At 39.0% G+C, this 25,266-nt stretch overlaps 1 protein-coding gene across 11 annotated transcripts in view; it reads right to left on the bottom strand.

The window, feature by feature from the left end:
• The window catches only part of WNK2 (WNK lysine deficient protein kinase 2), a 168,188-nt gene that overhangs the window by 14,813 nt on the left and 128,109 nt on the right, over nt 1-25,266 (bottom strand). For 6 of the 11 annotated variants that reach the window (XM_048488199.1, XM_048488201.1, XM_048488198.1 and 3 more), the window contains 5 exons: nt 23,104-23,318; nt 18,519-18,734; nt 17,421-17,519; nt 10,932-10,976; nt 7,039-7,298 (listed from right to left, as the gene is read on the bottom strand). In XM_048488199.1, coding sequence (XP_048344156.1) covers nt 7,039-7,298; nt 10,932-10,976; nt 17,421-17,519; nt 18,519-18,734; nt 23,104-23,318 — 835 coding nt within the window. Of the gene's footprint in view, nt 1-7,038; nt 7,299-10,931; nt 10,977-17,420; nt 17,520-18,518; nt 18,735-23,103; nt 23,319-25,266 lie in introns of those variants that run through there. The other 5 variants (XM_048488202.1, XM_048488208.1, XM_048488205.1 and 2 more) reach the window with 5 other exon arrangements.

Genomic DNA, 25,266 nt, shown 5'->3' with positions numbered 1-25,266 from the left:
AATACCTAAACATTGCACAACTGGATGAGAGAGCAGACAAGCTTTCTTTTCTTAACACTGAAAGCTGCTGACTTCCTGAGAATTATGTTCTTAATAATAGGCCAACTACCACAAGCGAAATTATTTTACAAGAGGGCTGTCTAGTCACCGTATTAAGATTTTAATTTCACAAGTCATTCACAACTTCTGGAAACAATTCTATTAAGTCAGTACCTCCTCTTGAGTGGTGTTCCTTTTGAACAAATTCCACTGTAAGAGCAGGATTGAATGCATATTGATTTGAATTATATCCAAGAAACAGATATTTTAAAAGTAAAAAAAATGTACACAAGTTTAAGTGAGGTCATTTGTGCACTTGTGGTCTCCTTCACACTGTCTGTACATTTCCTTTGGGCTTGATTTGCGGTTACCCACGTTTTCCCCTCTTCGGAACTCACTGACTTTTTCCTCTCTATTTGCAGGGAAAGTGAAGGAGATCACTGTGTGTTAATCTTTCTTCAGGTTTTCTTGCTTCTCCCACCTTCCTCCACCCACACAACAAGAGTTTCTCCCACTCTACAGGGCACTATTTAAAAATGATCAAAAGGGCTTTTAAAAAATTTAACAACCTTGAAACTTACATGAAATTTACATGGTCTAGCAAAGTAACACTAGACCAAAAATAGCACCAATTTATTTTTTAATGGCAGTAAGCAACCCCCGTCTCCATGAAGATTGCATGGAAAGAACAAGGAAGCAGCATTCAGGTATTTAGGATGGGGATGTGAACCGCAGGTGCTACTTGCCTAGTGGTATCCAGGCCATCTATTTAAAAAGCAGGATGCTGCTGCCGATCTACCCATTATTAAGAAACAATGGGCAGACCCGACCACTGTAAAGGCCAGGTTTACCAGTTCTTCCTAAGGGTAGGTAGACCAGCCCTCCAGAGAGCTGGTCTACTCATGGTTAAAAGGAACAGGTATACTTAGTTGCTGGAGAGCTAGTCTTCCAGGATGGGGAAGACCTGTCAGATTAGGGGGGGGGGGCAATTTCAGCGCTTCAGCTGGGTGACAGTTTCTGTAGATCAGCCCCTGGGAAGCAGCAAGCAGACAAAATTGTACATTGGCTTGGCTAGGGACACTTTGCAGTGGGAAAATTCCTGCTTAAAAAACAAACAAAAAAAAGTGGGGGATAAGTAGTGCATGCATAAATGACCTAAAACAAAACAAAATAAAATCTGTTTTGAGTATCTGGAGAATTCTGCTTTGTAATCTGTTGGCTAAAAAAACCCTATTCTGGTTTCAAGAATATCTTCTAAATATCATTTTTAAAAACCTGATGAAATGAACCACATTGTTAATACCATTTTCAAAAACCAGTTTCTAAGCAGTACTCTTTGTTCTTCATTTTGTAATTAATTCCTTTGCTTAACAGGAAAAAAGCAAACATCATGGAATGCACAATTGTTATGGGCACACTAGCCCAATAGATTTGCAGTAGCTTACACACAATCAATCGTTTCCACCAGTTCTCCTGTGATGTTTGATTAGTGTGCATAGGGCAGAGCTGGATAGCTATACCAGTAATGGTCACTTCTTTATTTTCAACAGCCACTGAATTGTTTAGATAATGGCCTGGACATTGTTTTGGGGGAAGGGGCACAACCTGATCTCCTCACATTTAAGCAACTGAAACTTATAAAGCCTAATTAAGATTTGTGCCTGAATATATATATCCTGCCTACTTTCCATCCATTTGACTTTTCTCCTATCCCATCTCATATGTTTAATACATTTTACTTCTGTTTGTTGAACCTGACTCATTATTCTTTGGTGCTTTGATAAGGGGTATTTACTCTAAGCCTTAGAGTAAATATCAGGCTCCTTTCATTTTCTATGGAGTTATAGGGTTGAGAAATAGAGTTATAAATCATCTCACACTACCATCCAAAATAGCTCAATCACTAAGAAAAGGCAGGAAAACTGACCATCTCAATCAGAGTGTGTTTAACCTTCCTCAGAAAGTAAGGGGCCTGTCACAGCAGACTATAAGGCTAATATATATTATAATAACAATAATAATAATACTAACTGAACAGAGGTGAGGAGCAAGAGCATTCTAAGTAGGTTCTGGTTCCACTGAACAGCTCACATAGGGCCGCAGGTTAAGAACCAAGGATTGTGAACCTTTTGACTCTGGCTTACCAACTCATATCTCCTGCCCAAAACACAAATTTTATCATGCTCACAGGGTCAACAAATTTTGGAGCCAAACATTCCATTTGTATCTATCATCTTCCTACTAAAACTCAACACATTTTCCTTATGGCAATAGATAGTTTATAGAAATGAAGAGGAACATTATTTTGATCCCATAACCTGTATCTTTGCTAGCCAGTCACCAGTCACCTAGTTGTGACAATTTCTTTTGGAGATCTTCATTATCCTCTTGGAATTTTTTCTCTTTTTTTGAAGGTGGGATAGGGTGGGGTATCTTTAGCAAATTTCTCTTTAGTATCTACATTTGTATGTGCTTCAGCGAGTCTGCTCATTTGAAACTTCTTGTTTTAATCTTTGATACTGGCACCCTTATGTGCCTGTTTCTGATTTTTCTAATATAAGATGTACAATTTATTGGCTCTATTTTTAAATGATCTCCTCAAGATTCCTGAAAGTATTTTCCTAATTAAAGTTTTATCAATACCTTAGATGTTCTCCATCTTGGTACAATGTAAAACTCAATCTCAGGCCCTTTGTCTGTGGGTGGTTCCAGGGACCTATAGTAGTTGTCTATATGTCAATGACAGCCATACAAGCTACAATTAAAAAAAAACCTTCCTGCATTTTAAGTTATTCTTAGTGTATATAACAATATAATTGAGCATAAACAATTTTAATGTAAAATGCACCACACTTTTCTTATTTTCTGTGTAATATTGAAATCCTAAATCTAATGTTATGCATGTTGATTTCGAAATAAGTTCCATTAAAATAAGTAATACTTAGTTCTTATTTAATATGCATAGATTGAAATAGCTAACGTGTTTAGACTGTTGAAATCAATGGAAATTATGTGCTGAACAGACCCATTAACCAATTTTCTGAACATATAAACAGGCTTTTACATGTCACTGAAACAGAGATGAATGGGCAAATCTAGATATACATCCCACCAGCCTTCCTATGCTTGCCTGAGTCTTCCACCTAGATTGATGAGATGCATCTTTTGTTGACAATGGGATGTTAGTATTGTTACACACTACTGCTTTTGTTGACAATGAGCGTGTTGTTACAAACTACTGCTTTGGTTGACAACACTACTGCTGACAAGTCCATGAAGTCAGCTAGATCAAGGTCCAAAATAAAAGATCAGGGTCTACAATAAAGTAATAATTACAGTACCGCATATACTCGTGTATAAGTCGACCCGCATATAAGTCGAGGCACCTAATTTTACCACCAAAAACTGGGAAAACTCATTGACTCGTGTATAAGTCTAGGGTGGTAAATTTCAGTAGCTATGACTGTAAGAATGTAATAGTGGCCATGGTGAATGACATCAATGGTTCACTTTGTCCAGTATTCTGCTTCAATCAGTATGCTGTGAATCACGCCCCCTCCCAAGATTTACAAGAGTACGGAATCCAAAGCCACGGAATCCAAAGAACAACCCATTGTTGTTCTCACTGCTAGTATTCAGCATCCATTTAGGTTTCATAGCTGATGGTGATTGATAGATCTGCCTTTCTAAACTGATGTTTAAACTACATATATCTAAACTGATTTTAAAGTTGCCTAAATTAGTACACATTATATATCCTGGGGCAGTGGATTCCAGTATATGTAACCCATCTTCTCTCTCATAAGCTGAAGAACACTATGACAAATGACCAATCCTACTTGAACCTTACATTATTCACTAAAAGCAATAGACACAAAACATTCACTGAAGCAAGTGCAGACTTTACTCCCTCCTATTTTTAATTCCTTTTCATCCTGCACCCACACAAAAATTCTTGCTTCCCAGCCAACTACAGCTACAGTCAAGCTCAAACAGATGCAACATTCTGCTTATTCCAAGCTGTTTAACATATCACCTACATGCTACTGAAACAGACCGAAGCCTTTATGTTGACTTCAGCATTTCTTCCTAACTCAGTCTTTCCCCCTATCTCCTCTTCATACCTTATGGACTCTGATCAAATCATTCCAATAAATGCCATAGGGGGTAAAATAAGTAGTTGTACAATATACTGATTGCTACCTTTCAAAGCTAATTTCTTCCATTTTGAGAGCTGTTACAAACAATATAAGACAATGTGCAATCTTAGGATAGAGTTGGATAGCAAAAATGCAAATTTTACAAATGATGGGCTGACAACAATGCTATGTAACTCAATTGTTGTTTAAAACTGTGTTCCATGCACATTTCATGATGCGTGAAAAAAAAGATAAAATGGCTATCCTTTTATATGACTGATGGCAAGATGAAAACAACATCATGTTTCAGGACAAAACAAAAGGAAATATTATGTGGTATACCATAGGAACTGTCCGTGCTACAAAAGTAAATAAGCATGTTTCTAAGAAAGTAAAAATAAGTCATTTATGTAGGGTACCAAGCTTTCATTCATCAAGTAAAATACAACAAAAGAATTATTGTAATTAACGGATCTAAAAAGAGATATCAGATTTTTCCAATATTACATATAGTTTTGCCTTAGAAGAAGGGTGACACTGAGAAATGTTTCTTTGAATAAAAACAAAATCGGATGAACGCTCTACATATTGTATGGCAAAAAGGGAGGGATACTACATTCATACTAAAACAGTATGCAGCCACCTTTGATAATTAAAGGTTTGTTTGTTAATCATATATTAACATATACAGTTAAGAACTTATAAAGCAGAATAGAATAATTTGGTGCACAGTTCTATGCTGTTTTTATCTCTCAGAAGCCAGTGAATCTCTTAGGACTTGCAGAAGCTCAGCACCTGTTTTTATGAAACTTCTGATTGCATCTCATGATGCAACCGGGTAGAGGATTAAGGATGTTGATACTAATTCCTGTGTTTTAGTGTCCGGTTTAAAGGAGTGGAAAGAAAAGAAATTGCTGAACCATACTCTTCACTACTTTGCAGACCCCTTTGGTTCTAAATGTTCTTCTGGCACAGATTAATCCTTTAACTCAGAGGTGGGATCCAACCAGTTCTCACCACTTCTCTAGAAGTGGTTACTAATTTTTTCTGAGTGCTGAGAAGGGGTTACTAAAGCAACCTCCCTGCCCAATAGGGACTGGAGGTGCGTGTGTGCGGCGGCGCCACTGTTTGAATCCCACCACCATGAGAACCTGTTATTAAAATTTTTGGATCCCACCACTGCTTTAACTGCATATATTTTGGAGTGCAAATATTATAACATAGGAAGACTTGTTTATCACCTGTACAGTACTGGGAAAATATTCAAATTGTACCTAGGAAGTGAGTGCTGATTTGTAATAAATAATTATCCAATTAACCAAAAGTATACTAGAAGTACAGTTTTGGAGGTAAGACACCTGCAGGTAACCATGTGCAGCGAGGTAACCTGCCTAGGAAACAAGATTCAGAAAATGTGTCTTGTTGGTTAAGCAACCACTCACACTTAATCCCATTCCTTCGCTTGCTGTCCATAAAATTGGTAGAAAATCCTGCTTTCTAAGGGAGGGATTCCTGTTGAATCCCACAGCTAAGGTCCGTTCTATGAGCACTACTGCAATCTAGCATTTTTTTAAAAAATGTTGTCACAATCCTATGAAAACTGCTAGTATTAAATTTACATTTTAATAAAAATATTGTGATAAAAATCTGCTACAGTATTAATAGAAAGTTTGTAAGTGTCATCAACCTATATTTAACAATTGTTTTATTATAGGCAGATAGCTCTTGCCCTTCTACATACACATCCCCAGGTTTTTTTTCAGTTCTGACTTTGTGCTTTTATTATTAGTTTTTTTCCTACTTTTTTACTCTTTGTAAAAGGCAAATAAAACATTTGATATTGAATTCTAACATATAGGAAAACACAAAGAAACAAAATCTAGCAACACCGCCTGAACGAGCCAAGTGAAGTTTTATAAATTACATGTATAAAGTAATTCCCCTGTTAGTGTCCCATGTTAGCTTCTATTTTCCAGTTGTCATCTCCACTTGCATGCTGATCCAGTACACCTAGCAAGCTATGCATGGATATAAAGGAGCTGTCTCATCTTCTTCAGTGACAAAAGATGATCCTCATTGCATGAACATGAGGATCCTCATTGCTTATTTTTCTCAGACTGTGTGTATATGGAGCATTTATCATGTTCATAGAAAATGGAGGCAGCCCTTGCTAACTTTGGTGTATGCTGTGGGGAGTGCCACAGGAACACTCTATCAAACAATGGACACTCAAGGTTGTATTGCATACTTATCAACATGTATCCCATGTACCCTGGCTGAAGATAACCATACTTAGAAATGGAGTGGAGGGGGGATGATGGTGGCGTGGTAAGGAGATGACAGAGGATCCACCTTTCACTTTTACCACATTGGCCTCTATTAGTTAAGCTTCCTATTTGTCAATAATATAAATATAAAATAAATACTAGGTGCCATCTTTTCCTTTTAAAAGGCAGATTGTTGGAACAGCCTTTAGCAGAAGACCCTGTAAGCTGTTGCCACCAAGCTTCAATTTCAGCAGAGTACTAAATGTAGATTTTAATAATGCGTATAAAATAACAGAAACAAACCTTCAGCAAAGTTGTTTAAATTTTTTAAAGACCAGCAACATTTGATTACCAGAGAGTATATTGCTGTGTATCAACTATTAAGTCACAATTCTTCATTTGTAAAAACTTTTATGCTGAAACATACATTGTCAAGATCAAGTCCAGGGAAACAAAAATTATTAATGTTATTAAAGTGAAATGGATATTTATATGGAGTGTGCTCTTTTAAGCTTAGGTCTTCCAAACACCAGCTCTGAAATGGCTTTCAGACACAAAGCAAAATGTAATGCTCTTCAAGGAGTGCCACTTACTCCACACATCTCATTCTGTGTCTGCATCGGATTAGCTTTAGGCTCCATGTCTTGCCGCTTTTGGTTCTGCTTCAGTTGATTTAAGGATGGTTTTGCTTGTACAACTCCCACTGTTTTGCTTGTCCATTGATCCACCAGCTTGTGGAGATCATCTGTGAAAGTTCCTTTCTTGTTGTTACTGTTGTTTGCTTGGACCTGCACCTGTAGTGCTGTTTGTGGAAGAGGGTCTGGACATGCTACCAGACTGTTGGTTGATGATCCTAAGATATCACAGAAAGAGAAGAATCAGCTGAGCATGTTCAGTATTGGCCCATTATATTTTTCTTTGCAAGAAGTTCACTCTTCCACAACATTTCAAAATCACAGCTACTGGTTTTCTTTCCAACTGCTTCTTCTGAAGAACAGTTTTGCTCCAAAAATGGTTTAAGATATTACATTTGCTGTGATGGTATATAGAAATACATTTATCTTGTTAGAGAAACTTTTAAAAATTGTATTGCAAGTGCCTTGTTTTTATGAATCCCTCACAAAAATAAACATTGGGCAAGGGCTCTGTACAAAACAGAACTTCAAAAAGGGACAGAAAATTAAATCCAGATATCCTTAAAATGGCCTTGACCTGGATGGCCCAGGTTGGCCCAATCTTGTCAGAACCTGGAAACAATGTCTGGGTGGCTGTTGTAAGTATTTGGACAAGAGACCACCAACGAAATCCAGGGTTGCTATGGAGAGGGAGGAAATGGCAAAGTCCTGTTTGTCTCTTGCCTTGAAAACCTATGGGATTGCAATAAATTGACTGTGATGACTTGACGGCACGTTACACACACTCAACCTTAATATGTGCTAGGCGTCTTGAGGCACCTTAAAGTAACATATTTTTATGGCAGCATAGCTTTTTACAGACTATAGGTTACTTCCTCTGATTTATGCAAGAAGTTTGCCTGCAGTGTTTAATGTTGCCTGTTTTGCTGACCCTATTTGGGCAGAAAGGCAGTAAAATAATGTTTTAAAATAAGCAAATAATAAATAATGTAGTAAACAAAGATGGAGTTCTTCCCAAACCACATAACAGAAATCCTAACAGGCCTACTCAGAAGTAATTTTTATACTAGCCAATGGGATTACTTATAGGAAAGTGCCCTTAGAATCACAAGTGTTAAAGCTAATACAGAGATTGCAGAGCATCAGTGTAATAATCAGTTCTGAGAGCCATCCCACTGGATAGATACACAGCACATGTCAGAGCTGTAGCCCTGTTAGTATATATATGTATACAATAAGTCAATGAAAATGTATAAATACACATTATTTGATTCCCCACTCCTCTGCATAAGCATCCGAGTATTATCTAGTGAACTAGAGGTGCCCCCACGTCTACATTCCTGCTGCTGGGTGACCTTGGGCTAGTCACAGTTTGTTCAGAACTCTCTCAGCCCCACCTACCTCACAAGGTGTCTGTTGCGGGGGGAGGAAGGGAAAAGTAGTTTGTAAGCTGCCTTGAGTTTCCTTAAAGGAAAGAAAGGTGGGGTACAAATAAAAACCTCTCTTTATGCCAAACAGAACAAAAATGTATTTACCCACTGCCAGAAACAGCAACAGAGGGTGTTGGATGAAGCTCCATGGACAAGGGATTCCGACGTTTTGGCTTAATGATTGAGACTTCTGAGACTTTTAAGGAAGCAACAACTGGATGGAAAACTTCTGGTGTCCTTTTACCGCTGTGCTATAGAGAGTGTCCTAACCTACTGCATCTGTGTATGGTTCTCCAGTTGCACAGTGGCGAATAGGAAGGCGCTCCAAAGGGTGATCACTACTGCACAAAGGATTATCGGCTGCCCTCTTCCCTCCTTGGAAGAAATCTATAATTCCCGAAGCCTAAATAAAGCCCAAAATATTCTGAGGGACCCGTCTCATCCAGCACACTCTCTTTTTAAACTGTTACCATCTGGCAGACGATACAGGGCCCTCAGAACTAGGACAAAGAGGCTTAGAGACAGCTTCTACTCTAGAGCTGTGGCTATGCTAAACTCCGCTGCTTCATATTGATGTATTTGGGGCTGTGTAGGGATGGGTGGAGGAAGGGGAAAGTGAGGATGATGTATGAGTCTGAAATTGTGTGCATCGAGGAATGCTGCTGTAAATTTCGTTGTGCGTGCACAATGACAATAAAATGCTTATGCTTATGCTAAAAGGCCCTTTCTCAGGTTTATTCCCTTGTAGCCTCAGTTGGCAGGGGCATCTGAAGCAAGTGTTCCAGACATGACCAGAGTTGTAATCTTAATGTGTATGAGGCTCCAGTTGCAGGATCGGGATAGTGAAACTATAATTTTTATTGGTTGTAGTTGGTTTTCTGGGCTGTTTGGCCGTGGTCTGGTAGATCTTGTTCCTAACATTTTGCATGCAGGCGAAACATTAGGAACAAGATCTACCAGACATGGGCCACACAGCCCGGAAAACCCACCACAATGAGTTGAATCTGGCGTGAAAGCCTTCGACAATATAATTTTTATTTTTGCATGCTCAGTTCCACATCTACCTAAAGTCTGCACTTTTTGTTCTTGGTATCACAGCAAAAAACATTCTTCTGTTCCCAGTGAACTCCTAAGTGTTTCCATGAGGTCAAATTACATGACAATTTTATTCAACCTTTAAGGAAAGGTTTATGGAGAAATAGCACACAGATATCATATATAGTTTATTACTAATTGAGGTATTTCAGTCAGGGCATATTCTAGTTATGATAGATACTGTAAATGGTTTATTACTGAGCTACCTAATGCAACATGACAGTGCCCTGACTGATAGCGCAATCTAGCCTGATCTCATAAGATCTTAGAAGCTAAGCATGGTCAGTCCTGGTTAGTACTTATTTATTTTATTATTTATATCCTACTGTACCTGCTGAAGAAGGCTAAGAGCAGCTTCCAACAAGAGGCCACCAAGGAAGTCAAGGATTACTGTGCAGAGGGAGACAATGGCCAAGCACCTCTGAATATCCCGTGCCATAAAAGCTCCTGTGGGGTTGCCATGTCAGCTGTGACTTGATGGCCAACCAAAAAACCAAACCTTAACTATGTGAGTACTTAATACATCCTGAAGCTAGGACAACAGGTGTTAAGTAGCTGCTGAAAATATATTTTGATCACATCAATGAACTCAATGTTTAACACAAATTGACATACAGATTCCAATACTAGAGTTAAGGGAATCTGAAAACATATTTTTTCCAATTTTTGCAAAAACTTTTCACTACTTAGTCAAACACCAAGATTTGGAGCAAAAAAGTTCACAGCTGTTGTTAAATGATATAATGAGCCAATGTACCAAAATCTTATTTCTGCTGCTGTGAATTTTCAAAGAATTTCCATTATGAGTACAGCTACGTGCGCTCTTTTCTCTTAGCATAAAACACTCATACTTTCTCTGAAAAACGTTTGTGCTCAATTTGTTCTCTTTTGAAAAATGAACCAGTGAAATGATGTGCCATTCTCAAGGATAAAATCTCAACAACTGTTCAGTAATTCAAACATTTCAACAGGTGTGAGAAAGTGTTAAGCTATATTAGTCAACCAGCAGCAAAACAGCAATATAAAGAAGCAGTGTTAATAAAATATTAAACAAACACACTTTCCAGCTTTGTTTCACAAACACACAGGTACACTGAAAAAAGTGTGGTGATCTGGCCATATGCATGCATCCTCAAGCATCACCAGCATGCACATCTAGCAAAAATATATTGACTCTTAATAAATATGCACCCTGTATTTAATGCCAGTATGGATGCAACCTCTATTGTTTAAATAAACCACTAGATTACATTTAAAATAAAGCAGCCCATGCTTAGAAAGAAATATTAAAAAGCCAAAAAAAAAGAGAGAGAGAGGGATAGTTACTACTACTGTGATCTTTGCCTAGACATAGTCGTTTCAGGGTGGACCCTACAAAGTAAAATGATACAAGACATACAAAGTTAGGCAGGACTAAAAGAGGGGAAATAAAAAAGTCTGATGGAAAATCTTCGGAATTTTTAAACAATGAAAAGTAATCATTATGCAAGAAGGAACAGACAGAAAGTCAGCAGTTCAGCGTGAAAAGAAGAAATAATTGGGCATCTCAAAATCTGAATAAATGTGCTAATATCAAAATAAATGATCTCCACTTTTTTTGGACCTTCAATAAATATTGAGATGTGTTTTAAAAATCATACTACTTCAAAACATTTTGATTCATGTTTTATTTGTGTTGCTACCTGTATTGAGCTATATTGATCATGTTAGTAAATAACTATAATAATTTCAGGAACCAATTAGTTTAACTATAAAATATATTGCTTGAATAACTTTCCAAAAGTAAATTTTATAAGAAAAAAATATACATTTAGTTGCATGCCTGAGGCCAGTTTTCAAGCTTAACTGATTGACAGGTATTTGACCAAACACTGACCCTTCTAACTCTGGAGTATTTTTAACATGCATGATGATTCTCATAGGTCTTTCACCATATTTGAACTGTTTATTAAGTTGGTTGGTCAAATGTCATGATGAATTAAGTGGCATACTTAGCATATGGCATCATATGTATAGATTAGTCACTTCTAGGAGTTGTCATTTATTCAAATTTTATTCATATATCCCATCTGTATCTTTTCTTAAAAACCAATTGTGAACAAACAGTATATGATTTGAATTTCATTTTTTAATTCTAAAAAACAAAAAAAATATCTTCCATGTTTTGATGTTAAAAAAATCAGGCTAAAATCTATGATGCATATGAATTATACAGCAATCCTTAAAAACACTTTCTAGGGATTAAGCTCCATTGAATAGATCTGGGTACCGGGTTGGCCTGTTTAGGATTGCTGTCTTTTTGTAGGTTTGTTACTACTTGATCCATCAGTTTGCTAAATCCTTGCAGGCATCATTTCAGCATCCCCTGAAGCTACCAATTAAAGCCTCTCATTGCATATTTTCTTCAATGATACAAAAATCAAACATCTTGAAGGAGTCCAAGCAAACAGGGATAGCCAATTCCATCTGCTTGGGTCCACAAACAAGAATTTTTGCTTATTGCCTGAAAAAACCACAACCAGGCAATAGATTACTACAAGTGCTTAAAGGAAGTCTACAAATGAAACATGTTAATTGATAGGGCATGTAAAATGGGCCTACAAACATCTCGAATACAGTTCAATATTCTTATTCTATTTGCAAACCCTGTAAGGTTATTAAATATTATCAAATAGCCAATGGCTACTTAATAACAGACAGTGAACAACTTCCACACAATTGGACTGATCAGACATCACCGCTCACTCACCAAATCCCCTCTTCTGGAAAAAAATAGATTTTTTTAAATCATGTGAGGGAGTTATCCAGTGGTGGGATCCAAAAAATTTAGTAACAGGTTCCCATGGTGGTGGGATTCAAACTGTGGCGTAGTGCCAATGGGGTGGGGCAGGGCATTCCGGGGATGGGGCATTCCTGGGCAGGGCTGTGGCAAGGACACAGCTGCTGTGCCAGTACTTGGGCAGGAAACGAATGCACGCAGGCGCAGGCTGCCACGTGCGCTGGTGCACCTCCTGCTAGACTGCTTCAAGTTCTGCGCACTACTGCTGAGAGGAGGGGCGTAACTAAGGCAAAAATCACGTGGCAAAATCACCAATTAGTAACCCCCTCTCAGCACACACAAATAATTAGTAACGTACTCTCGGGAACCTGTGAGAACCTGCTGGATCCCACCTCTGGAGTTATCACATGGTGCAGCTTAGATCAGACATCTAGTTTTCATCACAATGATGGGGCCTTGGGAGGGATATTTCCTGATTTTGATTAAGATTGTTCCAAATAGCACTATGAGCAGAGAACATACTTTGTAGGTTTTTCTGACAAAAAGCAGAAAGTAAATAACTATACAAGCAATTTATATTTGAAGTTTATGACTGAGAAGAATATCTGAGATACATTTAAAAAGCGTTACTATTATATTAAATTGAATAATCTTTTAAAAAAACTGAAAGAACTGTGATTTTGATCTTTAAGTATCATCAAATAGCAATGGCTGCTAAAACTTCTATTAAATTAGAAATTTGGCTGGATATAATGATCCTACAATGTATAATCGGGGTAGGGCTGTGACTGAGTGGTAGAACAAATGCTTTTCTCACAGAAGATATTAAACATTTAAAAGGCCAGGTAGTAGGTGATGTAAAAGTCCTCTACCTGGAGAAATGCTGCCAGTTGGAGTTGGAAATACTCATCTTTATCTAGGATCTGACTCAGTAAAAGACACTTCAGGTGTTCATGTATACTTTGCTCCCACTTTAAAAGTCTGCTTATGAAACTCCTTGCGCATAGGATCTTATATATATAAATAACCATAGGTAGCACATTTAATTTCTTGCTAGTTGATCAGATATTAGCCACTATTTTAACCTACTCCAAACCACTATTTAACGCACTCAAAAACAAAGGATGATGTGCACTGTACACAGGCAACCAGTCAGCTCATACATTAGAAAAGAAATGAAGTACTTAAATTTCCTGGGGCTTTGAACATTTTTTTTGTAGAGATTAATAGTTATGTACAAAAAAAAGTTTCAGGGGTACAGATGTATGGAAGGTCCATATATCAGGTATTGGAGCTTTGCAAATTTAAAAAAGGGGGAAGCTGCCACTGGCAGTGGGGCTGAGCACTGGATAAAGGTAAAATGCCATTAAGGGTTTCAATTTCAATTCAATTTCACTGGATAAAGGAATAGGAAATAGTTGCCACTGGAGACAGGATCCAGCCTAAGATAACTCAAGACTTTAAAAAAAAATTAAAAGCCCATATAGCTTATGCTTTTAACATTGAACTATCAGATACTGTTATAATCACTTTACTGTCAGACGTATCAGATAGGCAACAATATCTGTTTGAATACATTGGCCAAATGGCTTGAGAAATTGGATTATTTTATCAAATGATACATAAGATCAAATGTATGATACATCTGACTAGAGAAAAGTTTTATTAGGAGGTCACAAAGTTTTTGTAGTGTATAGGCCTTGTAATGTATAGCCCTAGAATCAATTTTCAATCCAAATTAAAACACATTCAATTGACTTAGGCCGTTTCCGCACGGCCGCCATGCGCCCCCACGCCGCCAAGAGTTCTGCCGGCGTGGGGGCACAAGCCCGTTCGCACGCAAGCGTGCGAGCAGGCCAAGCAGAGGCCCCCGCAGGAGAGGCGGCTCCGCACGGAGCTGCCTCTTCCCCCTTCTCCGCCCCACTCACGATGTCACCGTGGTCGCCTGCTGGCCGTGGAAGCCCTGCCCACGCTGCCCTCCGACCCCTGGAGGTCGGAGGACAGTGTGGGCTGGGCTTCCACGACCAGCAGGCGCAATTATCGTGAGTGGCGAAGAACAGCATCTTCAATGGCGGTTTGCACCGCGCCGCCGGGAAGACGCTTCCCCCCCAACAACAACCCTTTAAAGGGTTGTTGTTTAGGGCGGCCTGACGCCGCCCTGGGGGACGGGAAGCGCAGTCAGGTCGCCGCTGCTGCGTTGCAGCAGCGGCGCCTGTGTGAACGGCGGCCTGGGGGCGGCGTTTTTACCGCCCCCAGGCTGTCGTTTTTGGGCCATGCGGAAACGGCCTTAGATTTTTCTTTACAACAGTTTTATCTCTCCTTTTCATCAAAATCCAGGGAGGGACTGGAAGTATTAGAGCAATGCAACAATGGGGGACTGGATGAGGGTTTTAATAAAATGAAAGTTAATCCATACAGATGGAAGTTTGATGGGTAGGACTAAAACTGGTCTGTGAATGGGAGTTATCCCAGTATTTGGTTTACCCTCCCCTTGAAAGATCGGGTGAGCAGCTTGGGGATACTTCTATGGTCAATTGTTGTCTTTTGACAATCAAGCGTCAGAAGTTTCCTGGAACACCTTTTGCCAATTGAAGGTGGTTTGCCACCTGTGATCAATCCTGGAGAAAGCTGATCAGAGGTTACAACCACACATGCCTTAGTAGCATCCAGACTGGGTGATCTTAATGCGTTCTATATGGAGCTGCAATTGACAATGGTCCATAAACTCCTGTTGGTCCAAAATGTGGCAGGTAGGATACCACAGTGACTACATGAAGTTAGTGTTATACCATTCATCTTGGCTTCCAGTCTGTTTCCAGGCTCATTAATGGGGGGGAGGGGTATTGACCTTTAAAGTCCTAAATAGTTTAAGCTTAGAGTACCTGAAGAACCACCATTATCGAAGTTAGCCAAGACCAGGAAGCAGTCTACTATAAGCCTTAGCAGATGATCATTTTGTGGGAACACAGAATACAACTTTTTCAGTCTTTGCTCCCTAACTTTGGAATGAAACATAGTACAACTTGAATACTACACCAGGATTATATGAAGGAGAGGAAAACAATGCTACTTTGTCTCCCCACTGAGGAGAAAGGAACTAAATGAAGGCACTAACTTCTTCCTCAGGAGTTGATGATTCCACAAAGGCCTTCTATACAGGTTTGAAGGCCTGCATTTTCTGGAGGGCCTTGGAGTTAGATCAATCAAGATGGAGTAGCAAGAGGAATGGCACAACTGGAAAACTGATTTAAACTGAATTTTTACTGTTCTACATCTTTTTAGCTGAAAGGAAGTCTATACACTGACCAGACTATTTTGTCGAAAGCATTCTTTCTTCAAAATCTTGCTACAATCACATCATTCAGGAGACAACCACTAAGAATTGGAAGGCTTATATAAGTAGTTAAGCTAACTAATCCAAATAATGGGGAAGTTTCACATAATAAACTTGATATGCCCCCTATTTTCTTTAGTGTTTACTGCTATGGATATGTAAAGGATCTTGCCATTAGATGTAAATAGCCATAGACAAAAGAAACTATTCTGATACTTGTAGTATAGAAAAGGTGATAGTCACACCCAAAATTATATCCAGAATTATTCCCTAGCATATTATCTCTACATTTAGAGATTAATGTTGAAGTAGTATAATGAGTAATACAACGAATATAATGAGTTATATGTTCTAAAACACATACCTATTAGTTCTCACCTCCCTTTGCAATTAGACATAGTGGAGTTTGAAAATTAGAAAAGCATTATTTAGAAAGCAAGAAAGATGTATTTTGAGTAGTCTTGTGCCTTTGATCTGTACCACCTCAATAATGATAAAAATGTATAGGTCCAATGGGAAAAGTTTGGTATAAATGAAAATGAACACTGAATTCATTGAATGTTTAAGAGAACATTAACTACTTTTGGCACTGTATGTAAGCAACTCCTACATTACCTTATCAGCATAATATAACATAGAAAATATGCTCAGCACAAAGGATAAATATCAGTTTTTTAAGAATCTCTGAGGTTTGGTTGAACTGCCAATTAGTGTAATAATATAATTCATAAAAGCTATTTATTATTAGTTTCACTATTGTTTGAAATCAACCTGGACATGATATGAATAATCATTTCTAGAATGTCATTATAAATTCTATTTTTTTAAAAAAAATTTAGTCTGTGCTTTGATGAACTGCTTGTTGACTTCATCTCTGAGGTCACATGAGGTCACAAGAAAAATAAACTGAGTAAAGTGCTCCAGCTAGGTGAGTTTACAGTAAAAGCCATACTGCAGTTTATAGAAAATTAACTAGATAACGTTAATTGAACAAAATTTGCTTGAACTAAGGCAAAGGGTACAATGGTGGGAAGGGGGAGGGGAACTGCCTAGAAAACAGGATATTGAAGAACTAGCAGGAGCATTTCTCAGCATTTCCACATGCAAGGGAAAGGAGAAAAATAAAAATAAATAATAGGAAGTGGATATAAACAGTACTGTATATTGTTTGAATACAGCCCTTGTGCGGATGTTATACCCTTCAGTGACCTTCTAGAATTGTATCAGCTTGCTACATGCATGTCTTCATAGTCCAAACATGTGTGAAAGAGACCATTCGTCTACAGAAGGTTGAATTTCTTTTTGATATCGCTGGAACCGGGACAGCAGACATGTATAATTGCCACATTGTAAATTAAAATAGTCACTTAAACGTAAAATCACATAAAAATACATCCAGGGTAAAGTTTACTATAAAGCTTTAGAATAAATGATGAGATCTTCCACACATGCTTTTGATACCCAGGCATGAGCCAAAAGCAGTGCACAAAAGCTTTCTGAATGAAACAAAACAAAATTAAAAAATAAGGAGTGCCAATGATGATTAATTTCAAAAAAAGGGAAAGGAAAAGAAATAAAAGGGATTATCTAGAAAAAAGGGGCAGTCCTGCTGAAAATGTTAGATATATGTGAAAAGGAGCTTTGAAAATGGAGAATAAAAGAAAGATGGGTTGTGATAAAATACAAAAGAACAAATACAAACAGATGGACAAAGACACAGGTCCACTGAGGAATCTGGTACGAGGTTTGCTACTAGATTTATAGGTCACTCTCTCAGACGTTTGGTGGAAAACCGTCCAGCCTGCAAATGAATATAAAGGGAAGAAAACAAAGACACTTATAAAGTACAAATAGCTGCGATCAATCGTCACCATCAGTCATATCAGCTTTGTTAGTTTATCATCCATATCCTTGCCAAAGTGGAGCAAGTTCATTGGCTATATGCAAAAAAGGATGCAAAAAACAAACAGCAGAAGAAAATAGATACTTTATAGGATTAGTTTGGGAGGACATGCAGAACTGAGTAAGGTATTTCTTTTTAATCATCGTTACACTTCTGCAACAGATGCTGTTGTCCTATTATAATGAATCTTTGAAACTATGCACCAAAAATATCACTATTATAAGCTATACAAATCCAATCTGCAAAATGTGATTTAGGTGTAGCCAGAAAAGCAACGTATAGAACAAAACTATCTTGTATGGTGGTGGAAGCTTATCTGCTCCCATATTACATTTGTGTAGACCACTACGGAATCATAAACAAAATTCTAGTCTAGGCAGTGGCAAAGGATTTGAACTAGAGTTTGAACCAGGAAAAAGTCAGTCAGTCCTTCTCAGATAGTAAACATCTGCCAAGGGACCCTGTTCTAATTTCCCCCCAAGATATGTCATTCCCTGATCTTTTAGAATACGAATTTAACATGTGCAAAACCTTCCTCTTTATTAATACTATGCTAACTTTCCAAATACTCATTTTTAAAAATGACCTTTCCAGTTGCTCTCAGACCTTCTGAAATTTTCTCTAACAATTTCCTCTAAACTTTCTCTAATAAGTCACTAGAATTCTTTGCATTCTTTGCCATTCTTACATGTTTATCCTTTCAACTGTTCTACAAAGGAAGTTAATCTGGGAGACTGAACTGAAATAGCCAGTTTGCCTCATGACTGAGCAAATATCTGAACCTCCATCGCCTACAGAGCCAAATTAACACTTGGTCTTATTTCCTTTCAGCACTGAAATAATAAGTACTGCTTTCCAAGTAGAACATGAATAATGGCCCTGAGAATATAGAATCACCTTGGCCAGAATTTCCATGGATATCACCTCCTTCAGTGGCTAATCCAGAACAGATGTCAGTGGACAAGGAGGCCTTGACAGAGCAGGGCTGCTGTGTCTGAACTGACTTTCCAAGTATGGCTGATGTGGATGAAGTTAGTGCAGTTGCTTCAGTAGAACCAGTCTGAGTGTGAGCATTTTCTTTAGCCAGTGTGTCTTTGCAGTCTGATACATTGCCTAAAAAGGACACACACAAAAATCACCACATGCCAATAACGAAAGATGAGGTGAAACTATTAGCTCCAACTTTCTGAAGCACTGGATGACATCAACAATTCCACAAAGGCCAATGCTGAAATATATACGCACAACCTACTGCAAACACCAAACCAGCTGTTGAGTACATGTAAGCATCACTGTCAATATGAAATGAAACCCAATACCAGCAAAAGCTTTACAGTTTACAGCCTTGGGGTGCTTAGAGAGATTCAGCTATCTGCCTCAACAAAGGGAGGATGAGACCCAAAGAGCTACTTTAGGCAATGATAAAAGACTTGCGGAATTTTTTGAAGTTATTTTTGAACAGTACATTTCCAATTCTCCACACCATATCCAAAAAACAGTTGCAGTACAGTTTGCCTTTTTAATTTTGTAGAGAGCTGCCATGTGAGAAACAATGGTTCAAAACCCCAATACGCTAAGCACATATATCACAGATAGCCATGCTGGAGTCTGGAAATGGGTCGGATCCAACCCTCCAGTGAATGAAGCAAGTTTGCAAAAAAAGATCTTTCCCACATCCCCCTGTATCACTGAAAAGTCTCTTCTGGGAGCTGTAAGACCACTGGAAAAGAAAGGAACAGAAAGGAGGAACAGAAATGCACTAACTTTTGCAACCTTTTTTCTGAACATAAGACTGCAAGGAGAGTTTTCTGCCCATCTCCCTTCCTGTTTTGGTTCCCTCTGCCACATTTCACACTGCTACCTTGATCTTCACGATGTCATGGATGCAGGGCAGTTCATAGAAAAGGTAAAGCCAGCAAAGTTCACTTCAACAAATTTCTCAGAAAAGTTGGATCCAAAGCAATGATTATTAAGAATTACGGACCTGAGAGAGTTCCTTGCCATCCTATTCTACCAATATTTGCAAGGAAGAAAGTCCAAGTAAAACAGACTACCCCCAAGTATAGGGTCAGTGTCCTTCCTTTCCTAAACTGAACCTTACAGATATTCAGCTGAACTTGTCTGTAAAAAATCTCCAAGAAGGGAGACACCACATTTTTTTGGTAGAAGCTCATTGTATTTTCTTATTACCTGATTGAATACTTTTACAAGAAGAACAGGACAGATAATTAAACTGCACTTTGGTATGCTACATGAGAGAACAGTCACAACAGTTATCCAATACTACTCTTGAATAGAAAAATCAAGGACATTATTTCAAGAAAACTATGCAGCTGGAAAAAAGATAAAGGTGTCAAACGGAATAACCAAAAATCCAGATACTAAATGGATCACACACACACACACAAAGCAAAACCCATCATCTTTTCTTTCCTCTCCAATTCTAACATTCTCCACAGTTTGTGTAGGAATTAATGGGTAATGGGAATTTGCAGTACCAAATTAATAAAATTTTCACTTTTTAGATTTCTTTTGGTGAGCAAGGTATAGGGGATGAAAACCTCACTGATCAACTTTGTTGCAATGACTATGCAGAAAAAGGAAGATATTACAGAGTATGACATGGAATTTACTCATCTTGGAAACAAATGTCAAATTCAAGAGCAAATAGCACCTTCACAGGATTCTCTGAGTAATCAATCATATTTTTCTCTTGCCTGCAAGGTAGCATTCCTGGTTCAATCCTCTTTTCACATACTGGAAAGAAATTTACAATGACTAGACTTTAGCTTGTGTTCTCAATTTTCTAAGAATCAGTCTCAGCCTGTTTTGCAGTGCCTTGCTGAATTTTCTTTCTCTGCTGATACTTAGCAACCCCGAATGGACAAGTATGTTTCACTGGATACTATTTCCAACTCTTGACTGCACAGACAACCATCAATATATTTTTAATTTTTTCTTAGTTCCTCAGGCCTTTGCAACAAAATCAACAGATTTGTCTTTTGCATGCATGTTTCAGACATTTTCAGGTCTGGATTTTCATTTTGCAGCTCCTCCTTGGATGCAGACACCTGCCCACTCAGCCTCTTCCTTCTCTTACATCCTACAAAGCCTTCATGTTCCTAATTTCCTACTAGCTGCAACCCTCACTTTGGACTAAAGGTGACTTTCCCACAGATCTTGACTTATTTCTTCTACTTGTTCTACTCAGAATGTAATCTTCAGTTCAGTCTTTTGTTCTGGAGTCCAAAGTACTGATGGTTTGGCTTTACCCTAATCTGAATCTGCACTATACTTATTATAGAACTTCAACAATTTGTTCTCAGGAGATACCAATAAACATTATAAATATGAGAAAATGGAGTTATTAGCCACATCCCTGCCAGAACATATGCCAAAGTATTATGGGAAACAAGGGCCCTTTTCCTGATAATGGTCCAGTATGATGTGGTATGTCAAGGTGAGGCAAATACGGAGCAACTACCCTATGTGAAAGATTCTGTCTGTGGATGTGATGGGGGCAGGGGGTGCTGCCAGGTTGGGAGCACTGGGATGATCTGTGCTCTGTCAGTAAAAAAAAAACCCTATAATGGGGCGAGGTGGGAGAAGAGCTAGATTTGGAATGAGTTGTGCTGCAACTCTTAAGAGTAAAGCTGTAAACTGGCAGAAAACACTATTTTCCACTAAAGATACTGACTTATATCCTGAAACATCTAAAGTCCTATTATTTTCCTTTTTCAAATGCTTGGATTCACTGTTGTAGTCCTATTATTTTCCTTTTTCAAATGCTTGGATTCACTGTTGTAGTGTTAACGTTAGATGTACTTATTAATTTAAATTAATTAAAAAATGTGTCAAAGTAATATAACTAAATCCACCGATAGGTTTCCCTCTCTTTGTTCTTGGTCAAATAATGTTACTGTAAAACAACAACAACAAGAACAACAACAACTTCCTGTAGAAAATAATCAACCAGTTGAGTCACCATGGGAAGAATTTTTAGAACATTCCTCAAATAAACAAAAAATTAATGCAAAAGGGCAGCACTGGTGAAATTACCTATAGAAGGCCGTTACTGCACGGCACAATTATACCAGAGTGATTTCCTTACTGGCGATTAATTCTGGGATAGTCACCCAAAATATCCAGGTTCCCTCGAGATTTCCTCACAGCCGAACTGTGGAACACAGATTAGTCCCGTTTCTGGTGCTCCCCCACCCCTGCTTATCATGGGATTTTCCTGGACCTGGTTGTATATGCACCTTTAAAAAAAAACACTCCAATGGGAGCTAATAGGAGATGGGGGCTACACATTTGAGGGTCCATAACTTTGGCCCCCTTGAACCAAACTTCACCAAACCGGGGTGGTATCATCAAGAGGGGCTCCTAAAGATATTCTGAAATTTTGATGCTGCTAGCTTAACAATTGCACCCCTGACAGCAGGCACCCCTCCAAGGGGAAGGCCTAGATGTCTTCACTAGAAACATGCTGCAGTGAGGATGTTGGAACCTGGATGAAAAGGTGCCAATTCTTTTGAAACTTGGTTGTATCTAGGTTACATTTTCAGTGGGAATTTGGCCCAGGTTACAAAACAGTATCTTACAATCCAGGTCTATTTTATTCCGGTTTCTTTCTTCGCATGGCTGCCTGTTTCTGTGAAGGAATTGAGTGAAGATCGGGAGGAATGCTCCAGTTTGTTTCGCACCAGCCTGGGTCTTTTATATTTACACTGCAAGCGTGTGAAACTGTGCATGCACAAACATCCCCACTATCCCGCTGTTGTTTTCAGGCAGCAGCAGGGGAAAATTATTCCCCCCTTTTTCCAGTTCAGGATAGGGTCTGGCGCAGGTCTCAACATGTCAAGCGGCAGCAAAAAATAATGGGGCGCAGCATCACATCACATTCCTACTCATGTTCTCATATTTTTGTGGAAAACAAGAGACTCCCCCCCCCCCCGCACATGATATGCCCACTAACATTCGGCCCAAAGTGTGCATCTCCCTAGCTATGCACTCTGAGCAACCAGTACATGTACAGAAAAGAAAACAGGGACATTTTGGAACTCCACTCCTGATTAACCCAGGTGAAATGGCACCCAGAATATCATGAGCAGAAAACATGCTTGGGGGAACATTTTGGGAAGGGGGAGGGGCTGAAATGGTCAGCGGCTCAGCAGAGTTGAAAACTTGACATGATATCAGGTGCAGAGAACAGGGGGGTGGCTGGTAGGGTTGGAAGGTCAGGTGGCTAGGTGGGAAAAATAAACTGGTTCTGCTCTCGTGGTGTTTGCATGGTAGTGGGTTCACTGCAGGATTTTTCAAATTGGCAATTTTTGAAAACCCTGGGATGAGGGACAAACCCACTTTAGGACCAAGAACCATGCAAACTTCTTGGCCAAACAGGGATTTTTCACTTGCTCATCCTGTGATATTTGGACCGTGCAGAAATGACCGAAGAGAGTTTTATATCTGCTGAACGTACTTGTATGAGAGGTTGTTGTTTTGAGCTGCTGAAGTACAGGGTTTAATAATTTTCCAGTTTTTAATTTATTCTTGCTGGTTCTTCTTCGGCGGCCACTTGGTGGAGCAGAGTGAAGGAATCCCACATTAGGTGGCAGGGGTTTTCCCAGACGCATGTACAGGGCTTCTATTTCTCTCTTCTGTTGAGTCTGCAGCTCAGCAATTTCTTTCAAATGTCTGAAAAATAAAAATGTTTGGAATACATCAATTTTATGTATTTAATAATTTTAATATCCCACACCTCCCCTTGCAGGCTTGAGGTGGCAAACAACACTCATCATATAAACAATAAAAACATTTGAACATCCAATAAATAAAATTTTATCCAAGTGGCAATTAATTCCAAATTAGTACAACTATAAAACCACTATACTGAGAGGACCGAGATGACTTATTGATAGCAATAGTCCAAGATGTCAATAAAGATGTTAAAATAGTTGGTGGTCGGTGGGGAAAGCTCAGATAGTTAACTGTAGCTGCTTCAGCCATATGCCTGGTGGAACAACTCCATCTTAAACCCCCTGTGGAACTGCATAAAGTCATGGTCTCCTCATATAGAGCATTCCATAAAGCCAGACTTCTTAGAAGACAGGAATAATCAGTGTTGGCATTTGACGACTGGAATACTCTTTGGGGGACATACTAGGAGAGATGGTCCCAACAGTATGCTTGTCCTGACCTAGACCATTTGTGATTTGATCCCTGAATCTAATTTGGTACTCCACCCAAAGTAAGTGCAACTGGTTGTATGTGCATCTGCCATGAGGATGCCACAAGGATCCTTGCTGCCACATTCTGGACGAGTTGAAGTTTCCAGAGTAGAGTAATCCTGTGTAGACTGAATTGTAGTAGTCTAGCCTAGAAGTGACCATCGCATGGATCACTGTGGCGACATCAGACTGGGAAAGATAGGACACCAACCTCTTCACCTAGCATAGATGAAAAAATGCTACTTGAGCGCTATGTGCCACCTGGGCCTCCACCATTACAGAGGCATCCAGGAACACCCCTAAACTTTTGATGGTTGATGCTGCAGTCAGGGTTGGAATCTCCCCAGTCAAATCCCTCCAATCAAGCTTCATGACCTCTATCTTCACTGGATTCAGTTCAGATGGCTCTCTTTCATCTGCTCCAGCACAACTCCCAAACAACTGGCCAGGACTTCTGAAGCGGCATCATACAACTGGGTGTCTTCAGCATACTGATGATACCCCAGTACAAACCCAGTGAGAGGCTGCAGATATATATTAAACAAGACTGGTGAGAGAATTCATAGAATCATAGAGTTGGAAGAGACCACAAGGACTATCAAGCCCAACCCCCTGCCATGCAGGAACAATCAAAGCACCCATGATAGACGGCTATCCAGCCTCTCTTTAAAAACCTCCAAAGAAGGAGATTCCACTCCAAGGAAGTGTGTTCCACTGTTGAACAGCCTCCTGAGGAACACCACGCACCAATTGGTGACGTGGAACATTTCTCACCAATAGTAACCCTCTGTTCCCACTGCAGGAGGAAAAAGTACAGCCATTGCAAGCCAATCCCCTGTATTCCTATGCTAGCAAGGCTGTTGGTCAAGATGTCATAATCGACAAGCCAAATGCTGATGATAGATCTAAGAGTATCAGCAGCACTTATCCACCTCGATCTAGGTGTAACTGGTTGAATCAAAATATCCGAATTTGTAAGAAAGTATCTGATACACAAACACACACACACAATATTCTTATTGTATATACACCCAATTGTTTTCATTTGCTGGATGTAATTGAAATATACCAAACTCTGGGTTAACTACATTTTCCAACTGGAATTCAGTTGTAAGGGATGATTGATTGATTGATTGATTGATTGATTGATTGATTGATTGATTGATTGATTGGACTTTTATACCGCCCTATCCCCGAAGGGCTCTGGGCGGTGAACAACATGTAATAAATACAATCATAAAACCATCCTACTTTAATTAAAATCTATAAAAGCAGCGAGATACTAACTGTGGTGCTAATAGTTATAAAGTAGTTGGCACCCAGCAACCCATTATTAACTTCTTTCCCAAAGGGAGGATCGGCGAGTCCCCTCAGATGGTATCAGGCTCGGATGTAAGAGCCAAGGGGTGGGGGGC

This window comes from Sphaerodactylus townsendi, linkage group LG03 (genome assembly GCF_021028975.2).
Source record: "Sphaerodactylus townsendi isolate TG3544 linkage group LG03, MPM_Stown_v2.3, whole genome shotgun sequence".
Taxonomy (NCBI): Eukaryota; Metazoa; Chordata; class Lepidosauria; order Squamata; family Sphaerodactylidae; genus Sphaerodactylus; species Sphaerodactylus townsendi.
This window is presented reverse-complemented; position numbering and strand designations above follow the sequence as displayed.